The sequence below is a fragment of the Podarcis raffonei genome, chromosome 7 (assembly GCF_027172205.1).
Source record: "Podarcis raffonei isolate rPodRaf1 chromosome 7, rPodRaf1.pri, whole genome shotgun sequence".
Taxonomy (NCBI): domain Eukaryota; kingdom Metazoa; phylum Chordata; class Lepidosauria; order Squamata; family Lacertidae; genus Podarcis; species Podarcis raffonei.
Window position 1 is genome coordinate 21,468,514 of NC_070608.1, and position 27,302 is coordinate 21,495,815.

General features: G+C 41.7%; 1 protein-coding gene across 5 annotated transcripts in view; it reads right to left on the bottom strand.

Moving 5' to 3' along the window:
- Positions 1-594: 594 nt before the first annotated feature.
- ZFPM2 (zinc finger protein, FOG family member 2) overlaps positions 595-27,302 on the bottom strand; it is a 325,302-nt gene continuing 298,594 nt past the window's right edge. For all 5 annotated transcript variants that reach the window (XM_053395456.1, XM_053395455.1, XM_053395458.1 and 2 more), the window contains 3 exons: positions 7,468-7,674; positions 5,989-6,213; positions 595-4,111 (listed from right to left, as the gene is read on the bottom strand). In XM_053395456.1, the coding sequence (XP_053251431.1) occupies positions 1,614-4,111; positions 5,989-6,213; positions 7,468-7,674 (2,930 nt within the window). In that variant the 3' untranslated portion in view covers positions 595-1,613. The remainder of the gene's footprint in view (positions 4,112-5,988; positions 6,214-7,467; positions 7,675-27,302) is intronic.

Here is a 27,302-nt window from a genome sequence, read left to right on the forward strand (position 1 = left end):
GTATAAAAGCAAGCTGATGCAAATTAGGGGGAAGGACCTGTAGCTCACTGGTAGAGCAGCTGTCTTGCATGCAGAAGGTTCTAGATTCAATCTCCAGCATCTCTAGGTAGGACTGGGGGGGAAACTTGCTTCCTTTAAATGCTGGGAAGCCACTGTGAACCAGCATGGGCAGAACTGAGCTAGGTTGGCTAAAGGTGTAACTTGGTATAAGACAACTTCCTATGTTCCCAACACACTATTTATGTCTATTTTCAGTGATATACTTGAAGTCTGAAACATGGAACTTCAGTATATGTGTCACAACCCTTTCAGTGTGCCTTGGTGAGAACGGAACTCAATTCAGGGAGATGAGTATTTTCCGGGGTCCACCACTCACTCAGCGAATTACGTGGCTTAAGTGACTGGGACCAGAAATACTCCTTTCCTGAACAGCTTTAGATTGCTCATCCCCCTCCTTATATGTTATTTGATGGGATACTGTCATAGGACACAGACCCTCTACAATCGAATGTGTTGTGTTGGTACATTCCACACACCCCAAATGAATATACTAAGAAGCCCTTGCAAATGAATGAATTACTGCCAGAACAGTCCGACGATGTGGAATTTTATTCCATCCATATACATGCATAGTAACAACATTTGTTGAGAAATTATTTCTATCAGAAGTAGAACATTATCTCTGTGATCACCAGTTGCAGTATTGCTACTTTTATATTTAAATATATCTTATAAATGAATTAGATTCATACTTGCAGCATTGAGTTAAGGTTTTCATTTTGACTGTGCCTTTCAAAAGATAAAACTGATAGATATGACCTCATTACTTACAATACTGCTTCCAGTAATTTTTGTTCATTCTTTATAAAGTATTGCATTTAACAGCAAAGGTTTAAAAATCGAGACAGAGATGCATCAGCAAAAGAAAATACAAGTACTATACAAGGAGGGAAATTGCCATCTTCGTTTTAACGGACGTTTCGGGTTAAGAAAGTAGACAGAAACATACTGCTACATACAAATGCAAAGCCTAGTGACTAAGGTACTGTATCTGCTAAAATATAAAGTGCAAATTGAGCCAAATTCTTCTTTTTAATAAAAAAAAATTGAAATTGAAATTTTAAGGCGAACTTTACAGCATAGTTGAAACGTTTTGCAAGTTATATTTTAGCATCTACATATATCTGCAATAGCATATAAGGGGGAAAAAATCAGGATACACAGGTGCTTTTGAAGCTATTTCTAAAATGCTTTTCCGTATAGTTTGTGACTATTTTCTTTAAAATCTACTATACAGTGCAAACCATATGTGCTACACAATAACTATACAATAACATTACAAATGACTTTAATATAAAGTTGTTGTTGTTTCTTTTTAAATAAAAAATAAACTACAGCTATGAATACTGCTGGTAAAATAAATTAATTGTTTTGAAAATGGCACCAAGAATACACTTTACTAATGGACTGTAATGGAAGTACACCTTTAAAGTCTTTAACTCAGCAATGATGAATTAAAGCCTGATTGTCCAGAAGTAATACAAACAGCTCTCTTTCAGACTCATATGGAACAATATGCTAAACACAGGTACCAAAGGTGGGGCCAAATGCTTTCATTTGACGTGTTCTGCTGCGTGTGACGAGCAATAAAACTTCTTATGAGTTATAAAGTTTGATAGGTTGTTGAACTGGATGTCACACAGGCGGCAATACTTTCCACTGGTGGGTGCCGGAGTGGACCCATTCACACCTTTTGCTATACTAGACAACTGTTCTTCTGCTGCAGGAATGGTTGGAGAGACGTTTTCATTGGCAGCTAAAATGTTATCAGAGGCCCAAGATGGAGATTTGTGCCCATCTTCATGCTGCTGGGTATTCTGGGAAATGTTCTCCTGCTGAGGGTTTGCCGCAGGCCTTTCCTCCTGTTTCAGTCCGCCGTTCACTATAACCATGCCTCTGTTTTTTGGCAGCAACGGCAGAGACTCTTTCTTCTGGACTGGGCACCCATTGGAGGGGGTCTGGCCCTTCAGGGAATCACCTTCTGCATTGGTACTTTGATCTGCATCGTTGTTGTGAACGGCAAGGGAACTAGAAATGTAATCACTTGGCTTTATTCCATAATATGGAGAAAGCTGGTCTGCTCCTTTAGCTTTCTTTATTGCTCCTGGATAAAGGCATTGTGGAAGAAACAAATGTTTGTTTTCTTCCTTTGTAGCAATGAGCTGGGCAGCTTCACTGAAGACCTTAAGTCCTTGAAGAGTTGCTAAGTGCGTAGAAAACAGGTTTCCGTTGGGAGAAGGCTGTTTCGAGCTCCCGTTTTTCTCACATTTGATTATGCTCCGTTCGTAACTGACCTCGGGACTGTTCCGTTCGCTTTCTGGGTTTTGAAACACTTTGCTGTCAAGCTGCCCCATTTCGTTACGCTGATGCACAGTGACGGGGCAGAAATTCTGCTTATGCGCCAGGTAATTCTCTACCTTGTTAAAACTGATCTTGCATACTGTGCATTCGTGGTAGTCCAGCAACCTTTTGGGGGAAGCAGATGTCCTATCAGACTGGGACAAGCATTTTTTGCTGAGATCGATAGGTACGTCCATCTCCAAGCAAGAAACGGTGGAATGTGGCGTGTCGCACTTTGAGGCCGGGATGCATTTGTTGATGGACAGCGATGTTTCTAAGTGCTTTGAGACTATTCCTGGAAAGATATCGCAGCGTGGGTGGTAGCACTCCCCGAGGCCATCTGTCGGCTCTTGAGAAGATGTGCATGGGTTGGGGAGATTAGCCACTTCAAGAAAACGCTGTTGGACCAGCTGTGGCCTCTGCTCTTGTTCCGGCAGGCACATCTCATACATCTTCCTTCGCTTGCGTGTGCGCATCGTCCTCTGCATGGCAGGCACTTTGTTGGAAGCAGACCTTTTCAAGGGAGGATCGTGACGTGTGGCACAATAATACTGCTTGTGGACCATATAAGTTTCATGCCTACTGAAGGTAATATTGCAAGCTTCGCACGTGGTTTTGTTGGGATCACTTTCTCCTTCAATTAAAGGAGTGGTCGTTGAGTTCTTGCTATCGGAAGGTTTCCCGTTCATTTTCTCATCACTGTTGGCAGCACTAGCCAGCTTTTTCACCTGTGAGGAGAAGTCCTTCTCATGCCCCTTATTGTTTGGCCCAATCATGTCTAATACAGTGGAGGAGTTGATGCAGGAAGCCTGAAGGAGCTGATTCTCTGCATCTGAAGTGTGAGGCGTACTACTCAAAATGTTGATAGAATTTTGACCGTTGTTGGGGCTCACAGCCTCTGGCATTTTTTCCGAAACACTGCCAAAATCTGGTGACTTTGCCATTTGCTGCCATCGACTGCTGCAGTAATGCTTTTTGTGCACTAAGTAGTTGTCCAGGTTGTTGAATGTTATGTTGCACTCAAAACAGGTAGCTCCTTTTGGCATGAGCGGACTGTAAATGACGGGGGGATAATTGTTACTTCCGTGCCTCAGTCTTCGGTGGACCAACTCGGACATTTTGGCTAAGATCTCAGAGGCCTGAGGAACAACGGTGATGTCCTGGGGGAAAGAGAACTGAGAAAGAAAAGGTCCCATTGGAAAAGAAGGACCCAGGTTAGGCTGGACTGGGGAGGACGCAAGCCTTGGGCTAGATGGCTCAGATTTTATTTTTGTGTAGGAAAAACTTTGCTTATTTGTGACAGGCTGTGTTTCTGGCCTCTGATTTGGAAGGAAAAGGGGGGTCTTTTTTTCACATTTGTCGAGCTCGGTGTCAGAACTTGCATCCTTTGTCTGCATTGTCTTTTGGCTTTGGGAGCCGTCATTCCTGTTCAGCAGATCTGTAGTTGCCTGCAAAGTCTCTTCATTGCCACTTGGAGAGTGTTCAGTATCACTTTCTCTCTGAAGTTTGTTGCCAGAGACATGTAGATCTTGGTGCTGCTGCAGTTCCCTCTGAGTTTGGAAGCCAAAATGGCAGTGTGTGCATCGAAAGGCAGCTTGAGTGAGATGTGAGAACAGGTGCTGATGGAAGTTAATCACGGAGTCTGCGGTGTAGTTGCAAACTGTACATTTCAGGCTAGAACCGGAGGGAAGAAATTCTTCCATTTTTACTCCTGCAAAAGGGGTAAGAACAAAAAACAAAAAACAAAAAAAACCCCAACAAGTTAATTTGAATCTTTTGTCTGCCGGAATATATTTAACAGAAAGCAATTACTAATCCTTATAAGCTTACTTCTGAATTTTATAATGCACACTTCACATTCCCAGGGCAGTTACAAAAGTAAGTGTGTGTGTGTGTGTGTGTGTGTGTGTGTGTGTGTGTGTAGATAGATAGATAGACAGATAGATAGATATGAATGAGATGTGAGTGTCTTAGTGAGTGCTTACTAAGCTAGTCATAGCAGGTTACCCATGGGCCCTTTCTGCTAGCCAGGCTGAATAAGGCAGAAGAGCACCCAGAAGAGCACGGAGGCGCTGTCTTGCTTGTTTGCACTGAGAATTATACCAGGGGGCACCGTAAGTATACTCGTTTCGATTTAAATTTTTGGGTGGTAACCTGAAGAAGGACGTAAGATCAGTCATATGATGGTGGAAGCGCTTCAACACTATGCTATGCTCGTCTGAGGCAGGGCCTATGTTGGGATGGGGCCCGAGGATTTCTTTTTGAAAGAATTCCAGGTACCTTTGGGCCTGTGTCTCCGACCATTTGATTCCTCTTACTTGGAGAGATTCGTTGGTTACTATCTGAGTCGGATGTCTATGAGCCTCCAGCTGCCAGTTCAAGGAAAGCTTAGCAACAAGGGGAAGATGATCACTAAATTGTACATTCTCGATCTTAAAAGTGGAAATACACTTAAGTAGATCCCTAGAGACCAACAAGTAATCAAGGACGCTGTTTGATTTAACGCTCAGGTGAGTGAAATCCCCTGGAATGTCGGGGAGGCATGTGCCATTTAAGGGGACCAAATTCAAACGGATGGCCAGAAGAGCATTGCTGGATACCTTTCCTTTGCTGCCATCACAACCCCAGGACATTCTTGAAGCTGGACTTTTACCTATATTTGGCAAGATTCACACAGAGTTTCCCACTACCTGCATTCAGGCTGCATTATTGCCCCCAATAAGATGAACAGGCTGTGTCTTGTGGGAGAAGGCTTGAGAGCAATCATGGCAACCACCCAAGCCATGTCTGCATCATATAAACCAATTAGGGTTTCAAGAGCAGTGTTGGCCGTGCCAACAGAAAACTCCCTAAGGACTCTTATGATGAATCCCTTAAATTCCATCACATACATCCCGTCACCCAGGGGCTCACAATCCTGATATGTCCACCACCCCAACAGCAGAGAGAAGCAGCAGATGAAAGCCTAAACCTGAGTAGAAAATTATTTGGCCATGACACGTGGACCACATAAATTACCCACTCCCAAATCACCCACATGCTGGTCAGTACAGAACACTATGTGGTGGCTGGCCATGTGGCGACATTCTGTGACCATGAGTCACACCAGGACAAAGGACATTCAGCATGGACTTTTGAGACCCTCTCCCCTTCATCCCAGACTCTAAGCCTGGCAGTCTTCAAGGCAAGGTCCGACCCCACCTTTATCAGCCTTATGGGGATAATAGAATGATGCTATGCAAACAGCTTATCTCAATGACAGCACCAGTCCCAGGACTACCATTTAGTTAAGGCTTAAGTTCTGACATTCATATCACCTAACAAGCATCCGTCATATCATGAATGGCTTTTGCCTCGTCTGATCTTCCCATTTAGTTCAGAAAAAGGTAGGACAGTTGTGATACTTTAATATCTTAAACAGAACAGGTGATTACTGCAGCATAAGCCAGTAATCACTGAGTTGAGTGCTTGTGGCTTCACCTTTTTTACAACTTCTCATGGGCACGTTGCTAAAAAGGAGGAAAAAAAGAATTAAGTTTGAAATGTCTTAAGGAAAGCTGACTCCAGTGGAGCAAATATTTCACTTACCACTGTGAGAATTCAGATGAATTTCCAGGGCCCTTGCGTTAGAGAAGCTTTTGGTGCACTGTGGAAAAGGGCAGATGCTGGATATCTGCTGAACGCTGTCGTCATTCTCCTCCGAAAGCTGAGCTCCTTCTCGTTGCCTCCCGCTGCAGTAGTACATGAGGTGAGCCTGCAGATTTCTCTCGCTCCGATACCAAATGCCACAAGATTTGCAGGGGAATATGTCCTCTACAAGGGAGGGGGGGAAACAAACCAGGTGTGAGTAAGCCATAGTTTACTCCAGCCGACAAGCCTTAGTCCAACAAGTTTAAGCTGCCTGATCTTCTTATTTTAAAAGTACCCATTTAACAGCAGGGTGGCAGCATAGTGCATGATTAATAAACAACACATAACAGCTCAAAGGAAACCAGGTGCGAGAAGTAATTCCTCACCCCCTCTTTTGTTTTGTTGTAAATTCTGGGTCTGGGCATCAATACGAAATATACACAGCTCACTTATCTAACAATTATCTTTCATGTTCTCTGCAGTTGGAGTCAAGAAAACAGGTATGCAGCCTGTGTGTATTATACATTCATGTATTTTCTTTCCCTCTCCCCTGGTAGCCAGATTAGGGAACCATTCAAGTGGAACCTCAATCAGAAAATATTGTGTAAAATTTTTCCCAAGGAAACAAACAAACAAACAGGTCATTGGCTGTGAGAACGGTAGAATTTAGTTGAAGAACTTAATCCTCCATTGACGGGAGGGGGTCAAAGATTAAAAGCAGGAACTTAACACATACACAAACCTAGCATGCCAAGGAAAAGGCTAAGCCAAGATCCTTTCACCGATATCTGGTTTTCTAAGCAGAGGGAGTGATTTATTTGGGAGAGCATTCAATCATAAAGCGTACCTGCCAGCATGATGCGGCCCAAATCCCGGATGCCATCTTCTGGGTCTACACTCCCAGGGGAGTCATGTGACCCACACAAGATCACAGCCCCCAAAAAGCACATTTGGGGGGCAGTGATCTTGTGTGGCACCTCAAAATGCGAGGGTTTTTTTGGTGCCAAGCCCCCCAAAAGTGGAGCCTGAAATTGCATGAGATCGTGGCAGTCATTTTGGCTGCTGTTCTCTCACAAGAAAAAATGGAATGTCACATTTTTTCCGGGGCAGATGATTCTGCAGTCTCATCTGCAAAAATACAGCTTAGGACAGTGGTAGCCAATGGTGTGCCCTCTAGATGTTACTGGACTCCAACTCCCATCATTCTTGACTATGCTGGCTGAGGCTGATGGGAGTTGGCATCCAGAAAAATGGCACCACGTTGGCTACCCATGGTCTAGGAACCTGGTAATCTGTGGTTTTTCCTGGCTTGAAAGCCTATGCTGGTGAATTCAGAGAAATCCTAAGCCCAACAGATAGGTGTTGTTAATATGATGTGGTAAGAATATCGCAATGTTTAAATAATGGTTTAGGTATAAATTGGACTAGTGCACTCACTGTTGACAATAGCTGTAGGCAAAATGGATGCCATAGCGGCTTGTTGAGGGAGCAATTGTATCGAGTCCAACAATCGAGCAGGATACATCCCCTCAGTAAGAGTCATCTGACTGGCAGCTTGTAGCCTTGAGTCAAAATCCACAACGAAGGCAATGAGCTCTTCACCCTCAGCAATGATTTTTGTCGTCGTGCACCAAAGCTGGCCTCCTGTGCAGAAAACATACACAAAGACAGAAATGCTTAACAGGCAAACATTATATTGTGCAGCACCGTGTTCTGCTTAGGGGAGCTGCATTTTGCTGGGGAAAGATGGAAACCCGTTGCCTTTAAGGCTCTCTTTCTGTTTTTACGGGAGTGTTGTGCCATGCTTTGAGGCAGCCATGCTGAAAGCATCGCCAGAAGCTGCACAAGCGATACCGCAAATGAATGGTAGGCAACACCTCTTTAACTCTTCTGCAATCCATTGTCTCAAACGCAACACTAGGCAGTGGACATTCCTAGAATGTCAGTATAGATATATATTTGTTTTCATTGGTTGCTATCCAGCCGGACTTTTTGTTCAACTTCCTCTCCATTCCACAAACCATATTACTATCTGTATACGCATGTATTAAGTAAAATATTTGTGCATTCCAAGGGACTAACCATAAGCAAACAAATAATACCCCAATGCAAAACATGGTTCAGATACCCTCATAAAGTCATTTTTAATGCTTGCTGGGATTTGCTGCCATCTGTCTCCAGGGGGAATCCTTTATGCAATAATATACATGCATCATTGCATTGGCTGTCCCAATGCCCACTGAACTTCCTGTTCAGATATGCCAAAGATGTGTTTCATAAAGCCCTATTCAAACAGCGGAGCTTGGCTTAAAAGGAAAACTTTCTTCAAAGAGTGAGATATACTATAGCTCAGTGCTGCAAGTATCACGTGGGAAAGCATTAAAAAGAAAATTAACTATGCAAGTAATGCACTAATGTATTTGAATGTGATAGCGAACGCTCATTTATTTAACATGTTTAGACAGGCAGAGCACTTATATTTGTGTTATCTCTACTCTCAGGCCTAGATACATATCCAGTACAGTTATGGCTAAAATAATGTCACATACTTTACATGTTATAAAGCTTTTTTCTGTTATAGGTTTTGTATATATAGCAAAAGCTATATGCTGTATTAATTAGGCAAGAAAAAAGGCACACACACACAAACACAACTGGGTACCCATTTTGATAAGTAATATTGCTGTGTTTATCTTTCAGCATAACTGCCTTTTCAACTACACTTCATTCCCCCCCCCCTTCCTCAAAGAGATTACAGTTTTAAAACAACTTGTTGCAAAAATCTGGTGGAAGAGATAACAACAGTGTATGATATGCAACAGCTAAATAGAAGAATTAGGACATTGTTTTGGAGGAATCTTGGACAATTAATTAATCCAGTCCTATTAGCTTTCAAAGATGAGAAAACAAAACAGCATCACTCACAATATGTTTGAGAGGGGGAAACCAAGGCAGGGCTCCTAGACCTCAAAGTGATGCAGAAGTTTCAAAGCAGAAAAAACTTTTCTCACATTCACTCTTTGCTAGGAATGCAGCAGGATTTGGCCAACTACTGGAACCAAATGTATTATGGCCATTATAATAAGATTTTGAGCACTCCAAGTACCGAAAGCTACTTTCACAGTGGCAATTTATTGCTGGGGGCGGGGGTGGGGAGCCAAATTCTTAGGGAAGTCTTGAAAGCAGAAAAAATAATGCAGAATAAGAAAATGCTGACAATTTAGTTACTTCAAATCATTTACTGTAATTGCTGAATTATTATGTTTCTTTCATGCACGGAATACACACAACCCTGAATAAGGACAAAAACATGCTCTATGAATCCCTGAACATTTACAGCGCGGGTGTTAAGTTTTCAAATTATTCCCCTAAAATAAGTTATGTTTCCATAATGATGCTAAGCAGTTTATACTGTTGGTGAATAATTTCATCAAGTGGTACAACTCTGGGTCTCAAGAGAAAGGCTATACACCAGTGCTAACACAGGCTGAACGCTCCTTCACAGTGTGAATTTTCAGTTTATTTTTAATTTTTTGTTTTAATCAAAAGACCACACAAACACACACACACACACACACACGATAGACAATAGGAGGCTCCTGTATACCTCTTTTGTGGTATGTTTTCTTGCCTGGCTGCTCAGTGATGGTCTGTATGGAGCTACAATTTGACATACTGTGCTGGGTGCTTCATAGAATCATCGAGGACCTACCTATTACTTGGGCTTATTTATTTATTTATATTAAATTTGTACGCTGCCCTATGCCCACAGAGCAGTCCACAACATAATTCCACCCTCCTTGAGTTAGGATCCTTCTTTTATTTGGTGCTTTCCATCTGCCCAGCATTTTGTCATTATTTCGAAAACCAGGCATCAAGGCTGGGGTTGGCACCTGAGATCGCATCTCCTGTGCATTTAAACAATCTGAAACAACGAGATAGGAAGCAGCAACTCTGATTCTTATTCTATAGGTTCTCTTCCTGCCCCCCCCCCCATACACACACATGTGCCCCTCCTGTATTTCTGCTTTAGTCATCAAGTGGGAAATGAGGGTGGGGAAGGAACAGGTGGAATGGAGTGGGGGGAAGAAACAGCTGCTGTTTTTATTGCTTCAAAGGGCATGATCTCAGAGTAGGCACTGGGAGTCCAAACTTGAGGCAGTAATTAATTCAGTTTGCATCACATGGAAGTGCTATATTTGGATACCATTCTTCTGTCTTCCTCCCACTCTGTTTTTTTTACCCCTTTGGTGTTCCACCAGTACGACTACAACCTTTTCAGAATAAACAACTTTTAAAAAAATCTGTACCAAAGGTGGCCCAGCCTGCCTGTTTTCTGTAATGTTTATGAGCTGGGCTCTTGTGGAAACAGATCTGGTTCCTAACAGGAAGCTTTTAAATGACCCTCATCATTGCTGTCAGAGCTGCAGCAAATTTGCACTGTAAATTCTGAAAGTAAAGAACAGAGTCACAGTTCAAATTTGATTTATTTTTTTAATGGAAATTCATGCTTCTGTTACAATAATCAGTTGCCTTAAATATTGCTGAATCTTGCCAGTGCTCTTTTTTATTATTTATGGAATCAGTGCCTGCAGAATGTCATGCAGACTTTTGCCGATAAACTCTAAGATTAAAACAAGTCCATTGGAAAAGATCCCATCATTTGCAAACATGATAAACAAAAGAAGCACTCCCTGTCAACTGGAACCATTCAATAGTCTAACAGTTACTAGGCTATAACACTGACAAAGGTTCGATTATATTGTATGGCCTTACCTATAAGAAAATGTATAAGAAAAATGTATCTCATGTAAAAGCACATAACTTCAGCCCTGCTAGCTGAAATCCATGGCTCCTCACAATGGCAAAAACTCTGGTTAATAACTATACAATGCACTGCAAAAAAACAAAACAATCTATTTGATGCACTATGATTGATGCAGATTTCTTTTTTTGGTAACAAGAAAATGCAAGCAGGAGAGAGCTGTAAACCACAGAACTATACCAGACTCTTCAAAATAGGAACCTGGCTCAGCATAATATATATATATGTGGGAAATGGAGGCAATGAAACCCTTACTCAAGAGATCGAGAAATATGCACATTCTGATCCAAAACACATTAGAAAAGGACAGCTTAGTTTACACGGCGGCCTGGTTGCTTCTTGAACTGCAAGTTATGGGCATAGCTCCATGTGGCTAGTGGTTTGTGTGAAGCAACACTACACAGTTCTGCAGCAGTTCCAACCTTTGTGGTGCAGCACAGTTCAAAGGGGTGCAACTACATGACAAAATGCAAAAGGATTGTCATTTCAGGGTTCATTGTCTAAACTGGCAGAGAAGATGTACTCATTGGTCCTCATTTTCACATCTTGTGCCCAATTCAGAGGCTTCTCTTACAGGGATGGGAGGTGCATTTTGCACAAGAAAAGGTTTCCCCCGTGAAATCTACGCTGGGGCCATCTTGCCTGTACAACCATCACGCAAGGCTGTCCCCAACACTGGACTCCACAAGGAAGGCTGCTTGCACAGTAGCACATGCAAAACTGTGTGTGGAATAAAGTACGGACCAGAAGTACAGGTTACAGACTCCGCTAACCCAGAAATAATGCTTCAGGTTAAGAACTTTGCTTCAGGATGGGAACAGAAATTGTGCTCCGGCGGCACGGCAGCAGCAGGAGGCCCCATTAGCTAAAGTGGTGCTTCAGGTTATGTACGGACTCTGGAATGAATTAAGTACTTAACCCGAGGTACCACTGTATTCTGTTTGCAGTCACTGTAACTGACAAGGACGATGTAGCAAACATGGTTACAAATAAAAACAAGAACCTATTCCGACAATGCCTCCTCCCTCATTTGCAATTAATTCCTACAGATAATTTATTGAAACAATTCACCTGTATTTGCAATTTTGATACTATTTGCTTGCTTTAAGAGTAATCCAAAATGCAAGGACTGCATACAGTCATTGCTTTTAAAAGAGCATTCCCTGCTGTCTCCAGTTGGGAAGTTTCCCTTCAAAATCAGTAGTGCCATATGGCTTCCGATTAGTCCATCTATTGCTTTTATCAGCACCGGCATTCCAGGGGGAATTGCTAAAAATAGTTTAACTTCCCTCCTAAGACAAAGGCAGTGGCAAAATACAAGACAGACCCGCTTTCCTGGAATTTGGGTATCTTAGAGACAGAGTCAGCTCTGGATCTCTTCTGTCTTGATGGTTGTATGAATTCACGCTCCACCCTATTGCACAAACCGTGCTTGATATGCTACTTGAAATGGGACTCTTGCCATGTGAGCATACGATATATAGATGTTTACCAAGAAAAAGTTGCTCTTGAAATTCTGTTTGGTTGATATTCATTCTCAGCAAACAGCCTACTGCGCAACCAAGTTATGCAGATTCCTCCCTCCTCCCTTCTGCTTCTAATTTGTGTGTGTAATGCCTTCGACTGTCACTGCGGTAGAAGCAGAAGTGTCCATTTCCTGTGTACATATGTTTTTGTGAAGGAGGGTCAGAAGAGTATCGGAGCTCATTGAATCGACAACTTGCATTAGTCTACAGACTTAAAATGACACCCAGGCACAGCCAGACTCACTGCAATCTGAATTAATAGCTTCTATTTTGTGAAAAATATTTTTTTTTAAAGCAGCCCTGAGAATAATATGTTTATTTGCATTCGCGCTTTTTAAAGTATTTAAAGGGAATTCACAAACCCACAATCAGATATTTCCCATGGGGAGGTGAGTGCGTTCTCTCGACTAGCTAGAACAATGTCCCCGTGCCAAAGAACATCCCAGTTAATACCTACTAGGTGCGAGTCCGGATCGCTGGGTTTTGACATTAACAGAGAGCGTATATCTATATGTAGCCACACTGTTTAATAAGGAGGGGAAAAAATATAATAAATTCAAATCCAATACTGTTGAAATTCTTGACAGTAGAGTAGTGCAAGGAATAGAACTTATAAATTATGTGTGCCCCTTTTTTGAAAAATGCTTTGGAGGTTTCTTTGTGCATTTGCAAATACAGTAGGAATATGAGGTATTGTGTGGTTCCTTCTGCACAGTACCTGATAAAAGAATAAAGAGCTTTGACATATTCTTAAAACAATAGAGGAATTAAAGAGAAACAATGGACCAGCTGCTTCATTAATACAATCAAAAGGGAGCCCAGCGCAGAGGAGTCCAGATAATTAAGCACTACTCTTTTAGACCTTCTTTCTATAATAAAATTGCTTAAAAATTTATTAACTACTTCACAGTTGTTAGATAGATCTGTGCACTTGTTTATTTGGGTTGATTAATGCCTTTTCAGTACTCTCCAACATGCCAACTCATGGTTTATACAAGTTTTTGAATAAAATAATGTAAGGAAAAAACCGATAGGGATCTGCACCATACACAGCAATAAATCAAAGGCATTTTGTGAACAGTCTTTCCTGTTGCTAAACAATTCTCAACATTTTTCACTTGTATATGTACCTCCTAAATATTCCATGGGACATCTGTTCCCCCCTCCTCCATATACTTATCTGAATGGCCCATTCACATAGAGAATATCAGCAACAGTTCATGTAAATTCTATGAAATTAATGGAGAGGGTTTGCTGTATTACATTAGGATTAATGAGATGATATCCCATAATTTCCCAGTAATTTTTCCTTGTTTACGATCAAAGGATGCTGTCAAATGATACTCAACCTCTAATCTTAGCTCCTGCATATACAAACTCTACCACATTTTAGTGGCAGGCAATGTAGAAACTGGTATGATTAGGCTCTGTCCAGCACAGCGCCATTTGTCTCTCACATGCCCGATGACAAATCCAATATATTTATTAGTATACTGTAATGGAAATATTACTATTACGCATGTGTGAAGCAAGATGAAAAGGACCACGCAACATAGTATTGTAGAATGGATTCACTCTTACTGTGCTGATCACCTTTGAGGTAGAAGAAATCCATTTTTATTCTTTGCACTATAAATACTCAATCATCCGTTCACACATTAAGAGAACAAGCTGCCTTTTCTTATTTTTTGTGGATGTGGACTCTTCTGTGTTACCAGTTTTCAGATCTGTAGCAAGGCAGTCAAGCAGGCACACTGGGCCTCAAAACCAGGAAGATGCTTGCTTGCATGCAAGGGACTGGGTGCAGGCCATCAGGGACTTAGCTTGTTTCCTGAACAGAAAGTCCTCCAAACAACATCTCAAGTGTTACTCACATAGACATGGTTGGTGCAAGTTTGAACAGCAATATGACATGTAGTGCTACAATTCAGCAAAGGTAAACAAAACAGCCATGGCATGTTCAGAACTCTCACACATGCATCTCTGGATCATGACCTTGATTTTTTTTACAAGAAGAGAGAGAATAGAATTAATTCAGTAATCCGTTTTTTTCAAACAGTCGCATGTGGCTAAGAAAACACAAAAGTCTTGTATTTGTCATTTTACAAGTTCTTTATTTGGATGCAAAGGGTTGCCTGTTGAAAAAGGTACGTCTTACCACTGCCCAGAAACCCGTCGTGCATAATACTGAAAAGCAGCTTGACAAAATGAGTGGAAGTTGCCCGTCGCTAAAGAAGAACCAAAGTATCTTGCCACGTGTCTTCTAACCTAGTTGGCAGGCTATCTTTTATGATTATAAGGATTTGAGTCTGTGTCTTTCATGTGAGTGCTGGAGTGTAGTAATTAATGTAAAGTTCCACTAGATAGAGACATAAACTACATCAGTGCTCAGAAGAAGGGAATAAAGAATTCGCAGGAAAAAAAATAATGTGATAAATTTTATTTGCCTTTCCCCCTTGATTGAGCTGTCACAGCTTATTTACCACAGGGGGAGATAGTTAAACTCGTATTCTTAGAAGTTCTGTGCATCTTAAGAGGCTTATAGGTTTCCTTCTGGGACCTTAGTTCAAATCCTGAGCTAATCGGAGTCAATACACATCTTTCTATTAGGAGGTTGTAAAAATAAAATAAAGTCTGGTGTGAAATCTCTCCTAGAGGACCAGTGTCCAGACTACAAAACTATTAAATATTTGGCACAAATATCAACCTTTGCTTTTAAGCAGCTGAATTCAAGGGGCGAAATCCTCCTACGTCTTCCAAATTTAGGCCTCCTGGTTGGGATTTAAAAGTGACCTTGTTCTGCAAACAGTCAGAAGATGTAGCTTCTTCATTTATCTAACTCAGGGTTGGCCCTCCAGATGTTGTTAGACTCCAACTCCCATCAGCCCCAGCCAGCGTGGCCAGTGGTCAGAGATCATGGGGACTGTAGTCCGGCAGCAACAGCTTCCCCACCCCTGATACAACAACTATGCTGAAGGAAGTGTTTTTCATTACATCCTTGGGCTGGGTTGGCATGATTTCTTGCAAGTGTGGATTAAATAGCAACTGCTGGGGTTTAGAACTCAGGTTCCAGGCACTTTGATAACCAAATACTTGGATTGATTTTATATAGGTGTGCCCAAAGTGTTCACATTTGTCATTACACCTGTGCTGTTGTTTAGTCGTGTCCGACTCTTCGTGACCCCATGGACCAGAGCACGCCAGGCACTCCTGTCTTCCACTGCCTCCCGCAGTTTGGTCAAACTCATGCAGGTAGCTTCGAGAACACTGCCCAACCATCTCGTCCTCTTTTGTCCCCTTCTCCTTGTGCCCTTCATCTTTCCCAACATCAAAGTCTTTTCCAGGGAGTCTTCTCTTCTCATGAGGTCGCCAAAGTAATGGAGTCTCAGCTTCATGATCTGTCCTTCCAGTGAGCACTCAGGGCTGATTTCCTTAAGAATGGATAGGTTTGATCTTCTTGCAGTCCATGGGACTCTCAAGAGACCTCTGCACCTGAACCCTCTTCCATATTGGAAATACATTTTTTACAATGCCTGGAAGGAAAACGTCACTAACTGTGCCCTTGGGTTGGCCCATGCATTTAAACAAAGAGGGCAAAGGAATCTATATTTATCAAAATAAACATGGAAGCACTTAGGAACATGGGAGGTTTCCATGCACACCACCGATCTTTCCTGTGCAAGAATTAATTAGACTGAAACAAATGTTTTTCGCACCAATCAGGCATTTTCTACTTAAAACTGTAAGTTATAAGCATCTGATACGAAGAAAGGGATGCCTCTCTTGTCAGATTTTGTGCAGCACCAAGCAGATTTGGCTTTATTCTTCCTCCAACATCTCCTGAAACAACCTTTATTACGATGAACAGCATACACTAAGCAATCTACAGGTGCACAGGGGCTGCCTAGCTGAATCCCTGCATGGTCAGCAGGATTTGTAAATGACCAAGGAAAATGTGTTTGCATACCCCCTTCAGGCAAGCTGTCAAAAATCAGGCTGCAGCTGATAAACTGATTATAAAGCTGCCTAAGACTTTGCTTGTAAACAGAAGCATTTATCAACTAATAATTTGCAATAAACTGACGTAACTCCCAGCTGAGCCCCAAACTGTAATTGTCTCTACCATCTGCCTATTAAAATACCATTCTTCATCACGATACAGGAGCAGACGGGGGAAAAACTCTAGCAACTATGTAAGATACTGGCATGTTACGAATAATCCGTGCAACGATCCGATCTGATTATAACTAATAGGTGGTATAGTATATACCCTTAACTTCCCTTGCTGGGTGGTATTTATTTCCCGAGTACAAAATATGCTTCTTAAGGGAGAAAAACAACAACACTGTACAGTCATACCTCGAGTTGAATGTGCTTCGGGTTGAGCGCATTCGAGTTGCACTCCACGGCAACCCAGAAGTAACGGAGCACGTTACTTCTGGGTTTCGCCGCTTGTGCATGCGTAGATGCTCAAAATGACATCATGCACATGCGCAGAATGGTGAAACGCAGCACGCACGCACGCACGCGCCGTCACGTCTTGCGTTCCATTCGGGATGCGAACGGGGCTCCGGAACGGATCCCGTTCGCATCCCGAGGCACCACTGTAGTCCTCTCATTATATCAACACTTCTCTTTTAGTCACTCTGCAGGAATGTTCTCATAGAAGGTGCCTTCAAGGACAAGTCTGAAAAGGAAGTTCTCCACTTTTCAGACTGTTTGTTTGCTTTAGCATTCTCCATATATTTGCCTCTGAGCCATGCATATGTTCCAGTTGGATGCCACTAAACTATTTTGCAGGGGAAACTATTCCTATAAGTTTATGGCAAACTGAATCAAGCTATACTGCCCTCTGCGAAGTTTTGCCCACTTTTAAAACTGAATCATAAATTGTGTCAGTTTCAATGCCATTGAATCTTTTTTTTTTAAAAAAAAATCACTGACGCAAATACATTTGGGTAGTCTAATAATCTCTTAGCTGTTTTTAATCATCTACAAGTCACAGCAGTTTTGACAGGTGTTGCACAGTTGGGCCAGGAGGCATCCCAATGTCAAACATGCCTTCCTTTGTAGTGTCTGAAAGGTATAGCAAGCGTCAGGAACCACGCTGCACAACCGAGTTGTGGGTGAGGCTCATTCCCTACAAATATTTATTATTAATTTCAAATCATCAAAAATTTTGGATGGCAAAAATTTTAATTAATTAATTAATTAATTAATTAATTAATTAATTTACACCCCTTCAAGGAGCTCGAGGCGATGCACATGCTTCCATTTTATCTTGACAACAGCCCTGTGAGGTAGGTTCGGCTGAGAGACAGCGACTGGCCCATGGTCACCCAGCTGACCATGGCTGAATGGGGATTTGAATAATTGAACTTTCTGTCTGCTTGTTCCTCTCCCGTCAAGGTTTGGGCTTTGGACACGTCTGCCTCAACGGCATGGATGTGAAATCTTACGGGGCTGGAAGCAGTGGGTAAGGGAAGGGGGTTTGGGCAGGAGGAGGGGGGAATAATTGGCGGAAGAGGTTAATTAAGGGTTTCAGGCATTCAAGGAAGGGTGCTCCCATAGGCAAACACTTCTCTTCAAATGCTTGTGCTGGCCTTGATTCTGTGAACCGCCATCTCCTTCCCTCCCCATCCTTCTTGTGGGGTATGTGGGTGTTGTTGTTTTTTCCCTCTGTTCCAAAACTCACTCTTCTGTTTCACAACTATTTTATATTACAACTTAAATGTATTTCTGGCAACCTAATGTAATACGGTGTAATAGAAATAGGAAAACGGCATGGCTACAATTTTGGTGAACTTAAGTATACGGGATCCAGAATTCCCTGCACCGTCTGCTTCAAATAATTCATCCTTTTTCATGTCCCAAGGATATTATTTCAGGAGTTTATATTCCAGGCTTTCTGTACGACATTTCAGGCAGGCAGTGAGCATCAGGAAAGGCAGTTCTGCCTTGAACAGATACCTCAAAGGGTCAGCTCTTGTTCCACGGGGGGGGGGGGACAGTGTGAATGCAGCCATTCATTCTGATGAGCCACAATGGAATTTTACGAACTGTTAAGTGTACACATGTGTGTCTTTGAAGCTGTACAAGGTATTATTGCCCTGTGTGCAGCACGCTGCCTGTGTCCATCAAATCCTTTAATTTATGCTTCCTGAAGTTCAAGTTTTCTTTACAGGGGGAGGGAAAGTGAGGAGGAAATTGGCATCCATATGGAAACAGAGGTGCTGAAAAGAAGCAATGTTTTTTTAGCACGACAGTGAGGTGTTTTCCTCCCCTCCCCCTTTTTTTCTTTTCTAGCCTTATTGATAGCATAAATTAATCAATGATTTGCGTTTGCTGGTGCTATAGCTCTCCAACATGGAGCAAATCCCTGCCAAAAACACAGTTTGTCCCATGTGCAGCAAAACCAGCCAGATGGTGCAGGGGAGGGCTTATTTCTCCTTACATTAACTTTTCAAAGATAAAGCATTTGATAGCCGCACAAAAAATAGCAGTTAAGCTGTCAGAACGAAGTCATCAACTTCTTCAACTTCCAAAAATTGCAGGATGTCTGGAAATACAGTTTGGGGTCTGTAGACTGGTGGAGATATAATCTCCCAAATTACTCCCTGACCAGTTGCTTTGTTTGTTTGTTTTAACACTCCCGAAACGGTGTGAGGATTAAGTTGTTAAATGAAAATAATACATTGCTTTGCTAGGCTAATAAGAATAATGTGATTTGTGCTCTTTTCCTTATAATCAATTTGCATATATTCAGAGTTTAGCAAGGACTTTCAAGCAATCAACATCGGGGTGGGTGGGAAATGCTCTCCGTTTATAACACAACAACCAACATTTGGAGAGAGAAAAATAACTGGATTGCCTGCAGATGGCATCCTATGCATATCATGAGTGCTTCTGTATGAAAACGGAGAGAGAAGCTATTATTTATTTAATTTAACACTACACTGAACGTTTACTTTGTTGCCCATACAGTTGATAAAAGTGAGAGATTTCAGAGTCTAATTAAGCACTCTTGCAGATCCTTCTGTACTAAAAAAAAAATTAAAAATCCCAGGGCTGATTACTTGTTTGTTTGCTTTACTAGCACATTTAATCAAAATGAATCTCAACTACAAGCCTCAAGATTCCAGCAGGATAACATGTCAGCCTTAAACTCATTTACTTGGAAGTAAGTTGCAGTGGCTTTCAGCTGGACTTTCCCTTAAGTCAGTGAGCTTAAGGCAACAGCCTGTGCTAGCAAAGTGTCAGAGGTGTGTTGCTGCTAAGATGTCGTAATGGGGGGAATATTAGCCTGGGGGTTATTAAAGTATTACAAAAAGAACCAAGGTGGATAAAAATCTTATTTTCCTGTATCCGTGGTGCAGCTGGGTATTTATTTATTTTTTGACCCTGATTTAATGGCCTCGTGCCCACCTCCTTCCTCATGCCTAATGCATTATTTTATTTATGTCAAAAGTATAATTTCATTTAGTGATCTCTGGACTGATTTCCAGCTCTGACTACTTTTCAAGACCGGCTACTGGGTTACATGGCTAAGAGGTCAGGTTAAACAAAAGCTTTTGCCTATTTTATTCAGGCAGCGATCCTTCGAACACTTTACTAAGCCCTGTTGGATTTGGGGCCCCTCTTCTGAGCAGGGACGCGGGTGGCGCTGTGGTCTAAACCACAGAGCCTAGGGCTTGCCGATCAGAAGGTCGGCGGTTCAAATCCCGGTGACAGGGTGAGCTCCGTCACTCGGCCCCTGCGCCTGCCAACCTAGCAGTTCGAAAGCACACCAAAAAGTGCAAGTAGATAAATAGGTACCACTCTGGCGGGAAGGTAAACGGTGTTTCCGTGCGCTGCTCTGGTTCGCCAGAAGCAGCTTAGTCATGCTGGCCACATGACCTGGAAGCTGTACGCCAGCTCTCTCGGCCAATAAAGCGAGATGAGCGCCGCAACCCCAGAGTTATTTGCGACTGGACCTAATGGTCAGGGGTCCCTTTCCCTTTCCCTTCTGAGCAGATGTGCAGAGAGTTGAGCTGATAGTGGGGCTGGATTAGTAGGCTGAAGTTTGGATAGGGGATATATTTTTCTTGCAACACAGTGCAAACCCCTGCACCTTAATTCCTAAGGAAGCGCCACAGTTTACTCACAGTTGAGTGTGAAAAGACTGCCTGCGGGCAGAGCAGGGGATAAACATCTTCATTTAATCTGAGCACTTGGCCATGTAACTCACTATTTTGTCTTCAAAAACAGCAACAGCTGGACATTTCAGAAGACTTTAACCCACAGGTCCAGTGTATATTTCTTTCCAATCATAAAAAGTTCCACTTTTAGCATTTATTTATTATCTGGCTGAATATTTAATCCATTGATCATATGATTTGGCATTCCCTCAATCGGAAGTCCAAGAGGAATGAGGGAACATTTGTTCCATAGTATTTGAATTCTAAATGGCTAACAACCCTATGCATTTTTTAAAAAGGTGGGACTGATTTCTAGGTAAGTAGATAAAGGATTGCAGAATCAGTGCCACTGGGATTAAGTCGCCTTGAATTCAAATTATGGATTGCAGGTGTAATATTTTGTGATGTTTGCTCTAGTGACAAATCCCCTCTCACTTTTGTAATCTTACATGTTGATTTCATTAAACACACACACACAAAATACTTCTCTTTTTCTGAGTTTCCATATATTAACTGATTAGTGTTCCTTTCAGCTGATGTAAAATGCTGTCCTCACATTTAGAAGGAAAGCAAATTAAAGTGAAAGGGACTTGGTTTCAAATTGCCCAACAAAATATTTGTTTTAGACAAAATTGTTCTATAACCACACCTGCCATGTGTCTGCAGTTTGCATTTAAGTCGTGAAAAACGCTGGTGCTTCCTGACAAGAAATCTTATGAATGAAGTCTAGCTAACAGGAGAACTCTTTATTTCTATGGGGACAAGACAGCAGCACAAGTTAATTAAACTGGTAACACTGTGATTAGTTTCAATCAGGGATCAGCTGAGGCTGGTGGTTATAAGGGAATGTGCATTTTCCACAGACATGAGTAACAATGCTTATAACATTTTTTCACATTTATTCTGTGCATTCAGTAGTAACAATGACAAAGACATTCAAACAGGTTAGAAGGCGGATTTTTAAAAAATCTAGCCATTGTACATCCATTAGCATAATGATTATTTGGATGCTTAAATGCAGTATGCCTATGAATAAGGATATGCATTTTAATAGTGTTAAATACACAGGGCACAGTCCAAAGTTAAGCACTTTATAGTCCCAACAGGAGTAAACAGCATACCTCCATTTTTATTCCTGAACTTTATTGGGCTTTCTTTATTTTTGTTGAATTGTGCCTTTTGCTGATAAATAGCTTAGAAATACCTGGAAATAAGGCCCACTGAACTCAGCAGGTCTCACAATTAAGATGGACAAATATGTCAATTTTTGTTGCCCAAGTTTCTCATTTTTTTCTAATCTTAACTTCACTTCTCTAACATTTCTGCAACAAGTGGCATTTAAAAAAAAATCCTCCTTGAAAATTCATCAATATTTTAGTGCAAATTTCTCCAAAAAGCAGTTTTGTATGCAGTTCTGACTATAAATTTTGAAAGCAATTTCCACTATTATAATGAATTTTTAATTTTGTTTGTTTGTTTTTTTACTAATCTTATGCATTTCTTGCACACTTTACCCCTGTATATGCATTTTGTGTACATAATTTAGTCGGGGAACTGCAATGCAAAATTTGGAAGAATGCAAATTTTGGAGGATAGCTGTGTTTGGGTTTCCATATTGTTTCAAAAAGTGCTGGTTTGGTAAATATGCCTTAGGTTGTGAAATGACTTTAATGTCTCCCTCATCCCTACTTCTGAGTAGACATGCAATGTGATTTCCCTGTTAGGTTGCAATCCCACACTCTCGCTCAAACTTGACAGGAACTAATTTCTGAGAAAACAAAGTTAGGCTCACAGAGGCCCAGTTCACACATCAAGAAAAGCCTTAATGTGAGTGAGCAAAAGTGAGGACTCCCTGAAATGAGATCATGGCCATTTTGCTCTTCTCTGATTTGCTCTTTTTGGTTGCTGCGCTAAGCTATGACTTAGCTGACTGAGTTAGCTGAGCCCAGACTCTTGACTTAGCCCTCTCCAGGCAAACCATCAGGTGTAACCAGGACTTGGCCTCCATCACCACTCTGAGAGCCCACATATTTTCCCTTTCAGGCTAAACCACGGTTTTGGCTTAGCATTGTGTGGCACGGTTAAGAGTCAAACTACCTGTCATGTGGGAGATCCTGGTTTTATTTTTAATTGAAATGCATCTTTTCAGAACACTGGGGGAAAGAAGGGGTTTCATAACCCTTTCCACCCGAGCTGTTTTCCTGGTGTGAAAATTGCACAAACACACCCAAAGTGCTCTTTGCCTGACAAGGGAAAGTTGCAGGTAAATAGTGGGTGAGAGTTAAAAACTCCTTTATTATCCCCTCGATAGCTACAAACAAACTAGCTGTGATTTCTGCTCCCCATACTTTGTTCCAGTTACATAAACGCTGGAAGACATATTACACAACCCACACATAGCATGCAGTTTGGCCCTCATGCTTGCTGCCCATAAACACCGATAAGTATCTTTTAGTCTTTCTGTCAGATAGCCTCATGAGAAAGGTCCTTCTTAGCTATCCATTTCTAAATCAATGAATACATGATTGATTATTATTTGGTGTGCGACACCCATTTCTATTTTTCTCCAGGAAACCTCTGCTGCAGGGACACTATATTTTCCCGATATGTAAGCAATTAATATTGCGTTGCCAGAAAAATGTGGTTCTTCTTCACTTCCAGATTGTGCCATAATTTTTTATACGGGTTAGCACCCTCACTAGAAATAAGCAACTCCCCACATACCATGCTTGTTCTATTTTGTGAATTTTTTAAAATGTTAATGTTTCAAACTAATATGCTTCAGAAACTGCCCCCACCCCATTGTACTAGGCAAGGGGAAAAAATACCCATTTCAGATCTGACTATCCTGTGAATAAAAGGATCATGATGATTCCTGCATTGTATGGGGTTGGACTAGATGACCCTTGGGGTCCCTCCCAACTCTACAATTCTATGATTCTATGTCACTTTCCCAGCCCCTTCCTCGTTGTCTAGTGGCAGAGATGTCCCCCTGCCCCCCAGGACAGAAGAGGCAGGCTTCAAACCATGCTATTGATCAATAACCACTGCCTGATGGCTTAGGTTGAGTGCTAGAGCATCTGTTTTCACACAAAGCGGGTTCTCCTTCATGGAGACCACATGTTGCAGTGGGGACAACCATGACATCCCCTGTTGCTGGGCGGGTTAATATGGATGGCCATAAATTTGATAGGGCATCTCCAGTTGTTGCTGGGGAGAATTTAATGTTGCAAAATTGTTTTGATTGATGGGGGTGCTATTTATTCCTTGTGCGCAGCGTTGAGCTTCCTCTTTTCCCTGTGCACACCTGTGACTAATGTCTATATATGCACTCACAGCTTGAAATGAGTGGGAAACCTACTCATTCTGGCACCGCCCACCCTCCCTAATATTTAGGGCTTGTTCGTGCTGACCTTGCTATGCCTGTCATGGGGTAATCTGCTTTGGACAAGGGGCCTGGTAGGATTTTTTACCATTTGGCCGATTGGCTGGTGCCATTTGGGTTTTGCCTACTGCGTAGCAAATCGTCACAACTTGTAAGGTTGCGGTTAGGCATTGGTTAATTTTGGTTGGTGGAGGGGATGTAGTTGGCTGTGCCTGCCCCTCCAATGCTGCTACTGCAAGGGTATTCCATTGAAGGAATCCAGGGGCTCGCCATGCTTTTGTCCAAACCCATGGCAAGGGGCTAGGGCCACGCAAGAGCCCCTGGGAGCATTTGGGGAGAGGTGAGAGCCTGGCGCCCAGCTCTATTCTCTCCCCAAAAATGTTTACCCTTACTGAGTTCCACAGGCTTGTGGTTGTCAGTTCTGTTCCTACCTCTATGTGGGAACAGATAGTTGCTAACCAATGCCTAAGCAACCACTCACATACTGTAATCAATAAAGTTGTGGCCAAAATTATGCCAAAAACCAAAACAAAAATGTGGTGTGCACTGTGTCTTTATTTGGGGGTGTCCTGGGGGCCTCAACACGCAAAAGGTCCCAGGCAGGACCTGGAATATATGTTGTCTGCAACCCAGGACTGCCATTGCCTGTCACTGTAGACAATAATGGGCTACAGTGGTCTGACTTGGGCAGTTTCCTGTGTTCCAGCATTACAGACGCTATTTGCGTTCTTTTTAAAATGTGCATGTTACAAGCAAATACACATTTAAAGCTCAGTTTGTAGAGCATGAGATTCTTAAACTCAGAATCAGGGGTTCAAGCCCCACATGGGGAAAAGTTTCATGCATTGCAGGGGGTTGGACTAGATGACCCTGGTGATCCCTTCCACCTCGACAGTTCTATGATTTAACATCCTATTTAGTGTTAGGATATTTCCGTTCCACCTTAAAAGGGAGCAGGCTTTGTGAGTCACAGAGTCTGCGTATTTCCTGTTCACAGGATGTTTATGTTTTCAGTTGCTTTCGTTTTCCTCTTGTTGCCTGAGCAGACCGGAGCAGGCGGTCATGTTTTTCTTTGTTCTGACCAACGCTAAATAAACTGTAAATATGCTCTCCTGCTGTGCATCTTTTGCTGTGTGAATTCTGCTGATAGAGTGTGCACCAGCCTAAGAATGTGGCAATCTATTTCTGAGGCTTCGTGTCGCTATTGCTGATACTGCGTGTCTATGGGAGATCGATGGATCGTCCGGCAGCCGGCTTGGGGGCTCAGATGGACTTTGTCTCCCTGGCAGTATCCCAACATTTAGTTGGGCCCTGAAGAACCACACTGTTCCAGTTACTGTTCACTTCCTTACTTGCTGTGAGCAGTCACATCAAGTTAACACTTCATGAATTAATTGGGGAAGCTGGAAGATGTAGAATTCTTCAGAAGATAAAAATGATGGTGTGATCCTTGTGGACAAGGCCATGAAAAAGAGAGCAGCCAATGTATGTTTGAAGGTGTGTATGAGCTTGCCAAAGATACTCTGATGTGGAGTAATTGCTTACTCCTGTTCCTACCACATATAAGTCATTATATTCCTTCTCCAAAAATTTTTTATTAAACCCATTTCAAACTTATTTCTGCCTGTCACAATAATATTTTCATGAGAAGTGTTGTAACCTAATTCCTTCATTTGAATAATACATTCATTTTTAATTACTGCAACTTGATCTCAGATTATTCAAATAACTGTTTCATTTTTTATGCTTACCCTGACCCCAGTGTATTTATAGGCTTTTATCCTTACCTGATACCAGCGTAATGTAATTATAGATTGTATTTTAATCATCTACTATATCCTAGCAAGTTTGTTTAAATAACTCCAATCCCGAGTCTTTTATTTCTGTGCCTTTTAAAATTCTACAATAGCATTCTCATTGCATAAAAGCAATATTTTTGTAGTTTACTACAATGAATGAACATTTTGCATGCATTGCTGCCCATGTTTCTCATTTGAATTTTAAAAAGTTACCACACGTAGTACTCTACGTAAATGGGGGTGATATTTGACTTGTAAACGGGCACGACACTTTCTTTAATATTTGCTCCTATCCTCTCAAATAATGTTTGTATAAAATAGGTCAACACAAATATATGTGTTTATTTTAATAATAAAAAAACGCTGATTTTTATCCACCCACAAATACAAACAGTTCATTACTGCTGAGGAACTCAGGTTCATTCCAGTTCTGAGTCAGCATTTCAGGTGTTTGCCTAAATGTGGGATGCGACAGGAACACAAACAACATCAGCCTGTTTTAAATGCCTCTTCAATTATGGTTTGATGGGTACTGAGTTCTAATCCTAAAAAAGAAACAAAGCAAATGCAATTTTTTAGTCCCAAACTAAATTTCAGTGTATACTTTCTTTGATAAATATTGACTTGGGTGATGGAACTACCCTAAACCACCAATAGGGCTCAAATTGAGACTTGACCTGTGAGTATTGTCTATATATACTCATGGCTTGAAATGAGTGGGAAACCTACTCATTCTGGCACCTCCAAGGCCAGATCCTGAAGTCATGTTTTAGATGGAAAAGTCATCACAATATGAACTATTAAAACAGCACACATTCGTTAGACATATGTCATTATACAAGATCTGAGAGGGTTTCTGGAGAACCCTGGTAGTTTTCCTAGGGTTGAACTTAATATTTAATATATTTTATTATGTATTTTATTGTGTGTGTGTGTGCAAGTATGTATGTATGTATTTAATAGACTTTATACACTACTTGAGTGTAAAAAACCAAACACCAAGTGGTTAACAAAGCAGTTTTACGTATATTGTAGATACAATTCATATGTTTCTCATACAATTCCTCCACAACAAAGAAGGAATTGAACAGGGCTCTACTCATTTTGGTCCCACCCACTACTAGAATGCAACCCCTGGAAGATTCATCAGGTTTGAATCCAGCAGTTAGTCTGAAAGTTGTTCCGCATACCTGCATCAAGCCAAATGCTCTTTGCCAGCCAAGTACAGTGGTACCTCAGGTTAAGTACTTAATTCGTTCCAGAGGTCCGTTCTTTACCTGAAACTGTTCTTAACCTGAAGCACCACTTTAGCTAATGGGGCCTCCAGCTGCCGCCGCAACGCTGGAGCATGATTTCTGTTCTCACCCTGAAGCAAAGTTCTTAACCTGAGGTACTATTTCTGGGTTAGCGGACTCTGTAACCTGAAGAGTATGTAACCCGGGGTACCACTGTATGGTGATCTGCTCAAGCCGATGCCACAAAACTCTCACTAGCTCATGGGCTTTGCCAGTTATTTGTTTGCAATCTCAGCAGAAACTAAGTGATGTTGCTGTAGTTCTT